This window comes from Amblyraja radiata, chromosome 28, assembly GCF_010909765.2.
Source record: "Amblyraja radiata isolate CabotCenter1 chromosome 28, sAmbRad1.1.pri, whole genome shotgun sequence".
In the NCBI taxonomy this organism is placed as follows: domain Eukaryota; kingdom Metazoa; phylum Chordata; class Chondrichthyes; order Rajiformes; family Rajidae; genus Amblyraja; species Amblyraja radiata.
Window position 1 is genome coordinate 34,077,900 of NC_045983.1, and position 9,719 is coordinate 34,087,618.

The 9,719-nt window shown below is 46.5% G+C and overlaps 1 protein-coding gene across 1 annotated transcript; it reads left to right on the forward strand.

Moving 5' to 3' along the window:
- The first annotated feature begins 587 nt into the window (after positions 1-587).
- On the forward strand, positions 588-7,427 carry tmigd1 (transmembrane and immunoglobulin domain containing 1). The gene is made up of 5 exons (XM_033046405.1): positions 588-676; positions 1,712-1,990; positions 2,644-2,928; positions 3,715-3,818; positions 7,380-7,427. Exons 1-5 carry the CDS (start codon positions 604-606, stop codon positions 7,425-7,427), a joined length of 789 nt encoding a protein of 262 aa, XP_032902296.1. The 5' UTR covers positions 588-603.
- The last annotated feature ends 2,292 nt before the right edge of the window (positions 7,428-9,719 follow it).

Genomic DNA, 9,719 nt, shown 5'->3' on the forward strand with positions numbered 1-9,719 from the left:
CTCCATAGATCCTGCCTCACCTGCTGAGTTTCTCCAGCATTTCTGTCTACCTTCAATTTTTCCAGCATCTGCAGTTCTTTCTTAAACATCGAGTCGACTTCCTTGTAACTTGTGATGAATTAACATTTGCTCAGCAAAGGCACAAAAATGACAGTGACCACATAGTTGCAGTAACGTCCACATACTTTCGTTGATCGGATGATAAGCGAATGCCTCGTCTTGACAATTTTTATTGACCTCAGCTATAAAACAGTGAGACGTACGCTCCAATCCCAACGTAGTTTACTACGCCTATAAAACATTATCCAGTGATTTATAGTGAAGATTGATAAGATGATTTCGTCATGTCTATATCCGGCCCATCCCGTATATATATATATCCTACATGGTCTTACAGAATCAGTCAATGGTCAGTGAAGGTGTTCAATCAAATCTCTGAGTAACTATCAGCATAGAAAGTAAAGTTGATGTAATAAGTGTGCAGTTTACACTCAAACTTGTGTTATCGAATAAGGGTGCACTTTGCACACGCTTATCTCTGAGAGTTTCAAGATTTTTCAAGAACTCTTGCCGTTGTATAAATATTTAACGTATCTGTGGAAGATGGCTCAGTGGATCTCTGTGATTCTAATCTTTGCTCTGTGTTGCAATGTGGCGTTTCACCCTGGATGTGCAGGTACGAGTCTTTACATGAGCTTCACCTGATTGAATCTCACGGGTGATGGAGAAATTGATTCAACATCCTCGCAAATTGTGTGATTAACTTTAATTATTTAAACGTATATTCTCGTGGTGAAGTCAGATTTCGGACTGGCAATACTTAACAAGGATCGGTGTCAAAACGTGGCGTAAATGTATCTGTATAACATCATGACAAATCTGCGGCACGGTGGCGCAGCGGTAGAGTTGCTGCCTCACGGCGCCAGAGACCCGAGTTCGATCCTAGCTGCGGGTGCTGTCTGTGTGGAGTTTGTATGTTCTCCCCGTGACCCGCGTGGGTTGTCTCCGGGATCTCCGGTTTCCCCCCCACACTCCGAAGACGTACGGGTCTGTCGGTTAATTGGCTTCTGTAAAAAATTGTAAATTGTTCCTATTGTGTTTAGGATAGTGTTAGTGCACAGAGTGGTCGCTGGTTGGCAAGAACTCGGTGGGCCAAAGGTCCCTTTTACACGCTGTATCTCGAAAGTCTGAAATCTAAAGCCCCTTTTGCAGTGTGACATATTGCACTGCTAATTTCCTTATTAAAATTACCTTTTTGTCTCGTACGTTTGCAAACTAATGCTGTTCGAAGGGTCTCGGCCCAAAACGTCTCCCGTCCCCTCCCTCCACAGATGCTGCCTGACCCGCTGAGTTACTCCAGCACTCTGTGAAACGTCACCTATCCATGTTCTCCACAGATGCTGCCTGACCCACTGAGTTATGGTGCAGCAGCATCTATGGAGCGAAGGAAATAGGCAACGTTTCGGGCCAAAACCCTTCTGGAAATAGGCAACGTTTCGGGCCGAAACCCTTCTGGAAATAGGCAATGTTTTGGGCCGAAACCCGAAAGGGTTTCGGCCCGAAACGTTGCCTATTTCCTTAGCTCCATAGATGCTGCTGCACCCGCTGAGTTACTCCAGCACTCTGTGAAACGTCACCTATCCATGTTCTCCACAGATGCTGCCTGACCCGCTGAGTTACTCCAGCGTTACTCTGTGTGTTCTCTCACCAGGCATCGACGTTGCCATCAACAACCGCACTACCGACCATAAACTCAGGCTGAACGTCTCGGACGCGGTGTCGTTGAGGTGTCAGGTGATTAACGCCACGCGGGACGAGGAGCTGGTCTGGCTGTGGGGAGACAGAGTGGTTGACCTGCAGCCCACCAACCGCATCAATGTCAGCACCCTGTGTATCGACCCAGTCACGACTGATGCCGACGCCGCCACTGTCAGCTGCCACGTCTTCAGCAACTCCACGCTCAAGAGGAGCGTGCTTCTGGATATCAGATGTAGGTAAACCTGGCGGCAGTTGTACTGGGCATTTACAGGCCTGCTTAGAAACATAGAAACATAGAAAATAGGTGCAGGAGTAGAGGCCATTCGGCCCTTCGAACCTGCACCGCCATTCAATATGATCATGGCTGATCGTCCAACTCAGTATCCTGTACCTGCCTTCTCTCCATACCCCCTGATCCCTTTAGCCACAAGGGCCACATCTAACTCCCTCTTAAATATAGCCAATGAACTGTGGTCTCAACTACCTTCTGTGGCAGAGAATTCCACAGATTCACCACTCTCTGTGTGAAAAATGATTTTCTCATCTCGGTCCTAAAGGATTTCCCCCTTATCCTTAAACTGTGACCCCTTGTCCTGGACTTCCCCAACATCGGGAACAATCTTCCTGCATCTAGCCTGTCCAACCCCTTAAGAATTTTGTAAGTTTCTATAAGATCCCCTCTCAATCTCCTAAATTCTAGCGAGTACAAGCCGAGTCTATCCAGTCTTTCTTCATATGAAAGTCCTGCCATCCCAGGAATCAGTCTGGTGAACCGTCCACTCATGGAGGATGCCTGTGCGTGACTTTGTTTAACGTGGGGAGACTGGTGCACAGACAAATTATTTTTGTTAAAAATGTTTTTATTTTTGTTTAAATTTGCTGCAGTCGTCCCTGTTTTGAGTTGGGATGGTGATGAGCACGTGGACGTGTACATGGGGCAGGACGCAACACTGACCTGTAACGTCAAGTCGAACCCAGTGGCAGTGATGTCGTGGTCCAAGGATAATGAGTCGCTGAGACTGGAGGCAGGTAGACATGACGTACACCAGGACAGCGGAGCTTTCACACTGACCATCAGGAAGGTGCAGAACGCGGACAATGGGACGTACCTTTGCAGGGCCGATTCCACCCTTGGAAGTGGACATCTGACCTTCCATCTCAACGTGAAAGGTGAGAATTGCCAACATCACCCTGGCAGCACGGTGGAGCAGCGGGTAGAGCTGCTTCCTCACAGGGCCACAGACCCGGGTTTGATCCTGACTACCGGTGCTGGCTGCACTTGTGGTGGCCAAGTCAATGGCAGAGATAGATAAGATTCTTGACCAGTACTGGTGTCAAAGGTTATGGGGTGAAGGCAGGAGAATGGGGTTAGGAGAGAGAGAGAGAGATAGATCAGCCACGATTGAATGGTGGAGTAGACTTGATGGGCCGAATGGCCCAATTCTGCTTCTATCACTTATGAACATGAACATCTGACGCTTCTTCAGTTTCAGACGGGTGACGTTTCGGGCGGAGACCCTTCTGCAGTATTAAAGTTTGAAAATTCCTTCATTGTTAATGTTTTTAGTTTTGTTTAAATTGTTGCAGCCATCCCTATTGTTTTGAGCAGGAATGGTGATGACCAAGTGGAGGTATTTATGAATTCATGATTGTGTATGGTCCATTCAACGCTGACCCACCTGACCCAAAATCTGAACACATTATTCCTAAGTCTTAAACTTAGGTTTAAGTCTGAGGTTTAAACATTTCTGCGTAGGAGGGAACTGCAGATGCTGGTTTACACTGAAGGTAGACACAGCGGGACAGGCAGCATCTCTGGAGAGAAGGAATGGGTGACGTTTTGGGGTCGGGACCCTTCTTCAGACTGAGATTCTGGGGAGAGGGAGTCAGTCTAAAGATATGGAAGGGGAATGTGTTTCTCATTGCTACACTGACATTCCTTGCATTGTTTGGCAGCTAAACTAGATGAGGTGCCATTCGAGCCCATCGTTGCTGGGGTGCTGGTCGCCTTGCTGACCGGCCTCTTCGGAGTCGTCTCACGGAGAAAGAAAATTATGGAGGTGAGTTTATTTTAGTTTAGTTTAGTTTAGAGATACAGCTCAGAAACAGGCCCTTCGGCCCACCGAGTCCATGCCGACCAACGATCCCCGCAAAGGTTTGTCCCACCTTCACGACCTAATTCACGACCTTTTTTATTCGTGGACATTTTTCATCAGGCTAGAAAAACGCCCCGGACCTACTTGATGCCACGAGTACCTACGACTAGCGTCGCGCCCTACCTACGACCTACCTGCGACCTCCTACGACCTCCTGACGACCTACCTACGACCTCCTATGAGTCAAGGGCAAACTCGGCAGAGGTCGTGAAAGTGGGTCAGGCCTCTAACACTACCCTACACACACTAGGGATAATTTACATTTACACCAAAGCCAATTAACCTACAAACCTGCACGTCTTTGGAGTGTGGGAGGAAACCGGAGCGCCCGGAGGAAACCCACGCAGGGAGAACGTGCAAACTCCGTACAGACAGCACCCGTAGTCAGGATGGAACCGAAGGGCCTGTTTCCACACTGTATCACTCTATAATCTCTAAAGTCTAGAGACTAAAGCGAACAAAGTAAACAGATCTTGTGTTGAGCAATGATCTGACAAGGTTCATGAACTTGAGTTTAGTGATGCCCAATAACACATTTCTACAGTTAAAGTGACATTTATGTTGGATTACTAGTTAATGTTTCAGCTCAAGGCTCATGTTCCACCCACGCCATTGAAATAATGCAGCTTTATTGCAATTATAAATTAAGATTAGGATCAAAGTTCTCTCCACCCTGAACTGATGGAAGTTCATATGTTCATCAGTGATAGGAGGAGAATTAGACCATTCGGCCCATCAAGTCTACCTAGCCATTCAATCACAGCTGATCTATCTCTCCCTCTCAGCCTCATTCTCCTGCCTTCTCCCCATAACCCCTGACACCCGTACTGATCAAGAATCTATCTATCTCCGCCTTAAAAATATCCATTGACTTGGCCTCCACATCCTTAGACCCTCCACAGCCTCCAACTCATAGAACATGAAACAACACAGCACAGGAACAGGCCCTTCGGCCCACAATGTCAGTGCCGGACACGATGTCAAGACCAACTCTTATCTGCTTGATCGCTGGTCGGCACGGACTCGGTGGGCCGAAGGGCCTGTTTCCGTGCTATATCTCTAAATGAAATGAGATTAAACTAAACAAAACTAAAGATTTTAAATTAAAATAAAGATTTTAAACTAAAGATTATTTAATAACCTAAACACCTTAGTTGAAAAGGCGTGAACAAATTGGCACCGGCAACAGGTGACTTCAGGAAGGGTGGAGCCCACAAAGGTCCGTTGTTGGCTGGGGAAGATGTGCGAACAAGGATGCGAACAGTGGATCTGGCAGGACTAGTGTGGAGGAAGACAGAGGGGATGCAAGGATTTCTTGAAATTAGAGGAATTAACATTCCCTATCCCTCCCCCCTCGACTCCGCCCAAGGACCCCGACAGTGTTTCCAGGTGAGGCAAAGGTTCACTTGAAAAGTAGGGGATGAGGAGGATAGGAAGAGTCTGCAAAAGGATATAGATAAGCTAGGTGAGTGGGCAACAACTTGGCAGATGAAATTTAATACTAATAAATGTGAAGTCATTCACTTTGGGAAAAAAAATGATAGGGCAAGTTATTTTCTAAATGAGGAGGAGCTGCGTTGTAATGCAACGCAAAGGGATCTAGGGGTAGTAGTACATGAATCACTAAAAGTTAGTATGCAGGTGCAGCAAGCAATCAGGAAGGCCAATGGAGTTTTGGCCTTTATTGCTAGGGGGATTGAGTATAAAAACACGGAGGTCTTGCTGCAGCTGTACACAGTATTAGTGAGACCACATTTGGAATACTGTGTACAGTTCTGGGGTCCATACTTAAGAAAATATGTACTAGCCCTGGAGGCAGTGCAGCGAAGGTTTACAAGATTAATTCCTGCAATGAGGGGATTGACATATGAGGAAAGGTTAAGTAGGCTGGAACTCTACTCTTTGGAGTTTAGAAGAATGAGAGGCGATCTCATTGAAACATATAAGATCGTGAGGGGCCTTGATCGGGTGGATGCACCGAGGATGTTCCCAATGATCGGGGAAACTAGAACTAGGGGACATAGTTGCAGAATAAGGGGGGGCTCTTTTAAAACTGAGATGAGGAAGAACTTCTTCACCCAGAGGGTGGTTAATTTATGGAATTCACTGCCCCAGGGAGCAGTGGAAGCAGAAACGTTAAATATATTTAAGACTAAAATAGATGGTTTTTTAGCTGCCAAGGGGATAAGGGGCTACGGGGAGAGGGCAGGGATATGGACCTAGGTATGGTTAGTATAGTAAGACCTGAGTGATCTCCTGGACAAGTGTCGATCGCCTGGATTGGGGTCGGAGAGGAATTTCCCGGATTTTTTTCCCGAATTGGACCTGGGTTTTTATCCGTTTTTTTGCCTCCCCCAGGAGATCACGAGGTTCTTGGGGTGGAGAGGGGTGATAGCGGTATAAAGGGGAGGGTAGTGTCTTGTGTTCTGTGTCTTGTGTCTACTGTTTGTGGGTAAGTGTGTCTGTTTAGTGTTCAGCCATGAGCGAATGGCGGTGCGGGCTCGACGGACCTGGTGGTCTACTCTCGCACCTACTTTCTATGTTTCTATGTTTCTATGTTTGAACCTCCTCCAACCTCATCTACTGTATCCGCTGTTCCAGGTGTCAACTTCTCTACATCGGCGAGACCAAGCGCAGGCTCGGCGATCGTTTCGCTGCACACCTCCACTCAGTCTGCCTAAACCTACCCGATATCCCGGTGGCTCAGCACTTCAACTCCCCCTCCCATTCCCACACTGACCTTTCTGTCCTGGGCCTCCTCCATTATCAGAGTGAGGCCCAGCGCAAATTGGAGGAACAGCACCTCATATTTCACTTGGGTAGCTTACACCCCAGCGGTATAAACATTGACTTCTCTAACTTCAAGTAGCCCTTGCTTTCCCCCTCTCTCCATCCCCTCCCCCTTCCCAATTCTCCCACCAGTCTGACTGACCTTGTTTACATTTTATCTCTGTTTGCTTACTTGTCACCTTCTAACTAACAATGATCTCTTCTACATTTTCTTTGATCTGCATCCCCTTTGTCTCGTTTTCACACCTTACACTTCCCTATCTCTGTGTCTCCCTCTCCCCCAGACTCTCAGTCTGAAGAAGGGTCCCGACCCGAAACGTCACCCATTCCTTCTCTCCAGAGATGCTGCCCGTCCCGCTGAGTTACTCCAGCTTTTTGTGTCTATCTACATACCGCTGGATTGTAAGTTGCCCACAGTATAGAAATAGGATGTGCCTTTGACCCACTCTGTGAAGGCAAAAGGTGTTTTGGGTCAAGACGGGAGTTCTGACTAAGGGTGTCGACCTGAAACATTGGCTTACACCTTTATGCCTCCACAGATGCTGCTTGACCCACCGGGTTCTTCCAGCATTCTGTGCATTCAGTCTTGTCGTTGTGTTCAGCTTCAATATAAGAAAAACTGCTGAGCTAAATACTCACAAGGAATACTCACTTGAAGTGTTTTATCTCCACCAGTGTTGTAGAACGGATACAAACGGCAACTCAGGCATGGAAGATCAGTAGGGGAGTCCACACTGTGAGTATCATTTAGCAGGTTATCATTTAGCTTCCTGTTTAATTTTATTTGACTGTACACCTCGTTACCACCTTCCCCTCAACTCACAATGAACCATTCTACATTTCCTTCACCTCACCCTTCTATATCTCTAGTTTCCCTCTCCTCTGACTCTCAGTCTGGAGAAGGGTCTCGACCCGACACATCGCCCATTCCATCTCTCCAGAGATGCTGCCTGTCCCACCGAGTTTCTCCAGCACTCTATGTATTATTTTTGACAGTGTTAAAATAGTCTTGAAAATTCCCTAGTTATTTACTATTAATAACTTGACTTTAAAGTCTCAAGCCTGTGTCAGTAAACTAAACTAAAGTAAACTCAACCTCTCATAAACTCTCCTTCGCTCCATAGATGCTGCTGCTCCCGATGTGTTCCTCCAGCATTTTTGTGCACCTTCGATTTTTCCAGCATCTGCAGTTCCTTCTTAAACTCAACGTTTTGAGTCAGGACCCCTCTTCAGAACTGAATTTGAGTTGAATCTGAAGAAGGGTCTCGACCCAAAACGTCACCTATCCATGTTCTCCACAGATGCTGCCTGACCCACTGAGTTACTGCAGCACCGTATGTCTTTTTGCAGACCGGCATCTGCAGTTCCTTGTGCCTATATTTCTTGTGCATTAATAATATACATTAGTTTAAGAATACAGCTCATTTTGAATTGGAGCATATTTGTTGCCACATTTTCTCTGGAACGTCAGAGTTTGAGGAGAGACCCTAATAGAGGATTTTTCTAAAATTATGAGCAGCATACATAGGTAGATAGACAGTCGAAACCTTTCCCCAGGGTGGACCAGAGCCTAGGATTGGAGGTCACAGCCTCAGAGTTAAAGGACGTTCCTTTAGGAAGGAGATGAGGAGGAATCTCTTTAGCCAGAGGGTGGTGAATCTGTGGAATTCTTTGCCACAGACGGCTGTGGAGGCCAAGTCAGTGGATATTTTTAAGGCAGAGATAGATAGATTCTTCATTAATACGGGTGTCAGGGGTTATGGGGAGAAGGCAGGAGAATGAGGTTAGGAGGGAGAGATAGATCGGCCATGATTGGATGGCAGATTAGACTTGATGGGCCGAATGGCCTAATGTTTCTCCTATCACTTATGAACATGAAATGTGGAAAAACTAGAGGGTCTACCGTAGCTTTGTGAGAGAGGGAAGGTTTAATGGAGATGTGCGGAGCAGGTTTTTTTAAGGATAAGGGGGAAATCATTTAAAACCGAGATGAGAAGAACTTTTTTCACACAGAGAGTGGTGAATCTCTGGAACTCCCTGCCACAGAGGGTAGTCGAGGCCAGTTGATTGGCTATATTTAAGAGGGAGTTAGATGTGGCCCTTGTGGCTAAGGGGATCAGAGGGTATGGAGAGAAGGCAGGTACGGGATACTGAGTGGATGATCAGCCATGATCATATTGAATGGCGGTGCAGGCTCGAAGGGCCGAATGGCCTACTCCTGCACCTAATTTCTATGTTTCTATGTTTTACACAGAGGGTGGTGGGTGCCTGGGGTGGGGGTGGAGGCAGATACGATAGTGGCCTTTAAGAGGCTTTTAGACAGGCACGTGGATATGCAGGGAATGGAGGGATGTGGATCACGTGCGTCAGAGGAGTTCAGTTTAAATAGGCATCGTGTTTGGCATGGACATTGTGGGCCGAAGGGCCTGTTCCTGTGCCGCTCTGTACTGTTCTATGTTGTATATTACAGCTGTTGGAAAACAATCTCTTCTCCCCTCTCCCTTCAGGCAAGAGGTACAGAAGTGTGAAAACGCACACCTCCAGATTCAGGGACAGTTTCTTCCCAGCTGTTATCAGGCAACGGAACCATCCTATCACAACCAGAGAGCGGTCCTGAACTACTATCTACCTTTTTGATGCTTGATCAGATTTTACTGGCTTTATCTTGCACTAAACGTTATTCCCTTTATCATGTACCTGTACACTGTAAATGCATCGATTGTAATCATGTATTGTCTTTCCGCTGACTGGATAGCACGCAACAAATGGCCTTTCAATGTTAAAGTACCTGCCTCAACTACCTTCTCGTTCCATACACCCACCTGTGTGAAGAAGCTACCCTTTTAATAGTTTCCTATTAAATCATTATACGTGAATATTCGTGCAATAAACATAATAGGTTGCCGATTGTAATCATGTATTGTCTTTCCGCTGACTGATTAGTACGCAACAAAAGCTTTCCACTGTACCTCGACACACGTGACAATAAAATAAACTGAATCTTCACAACTTTCT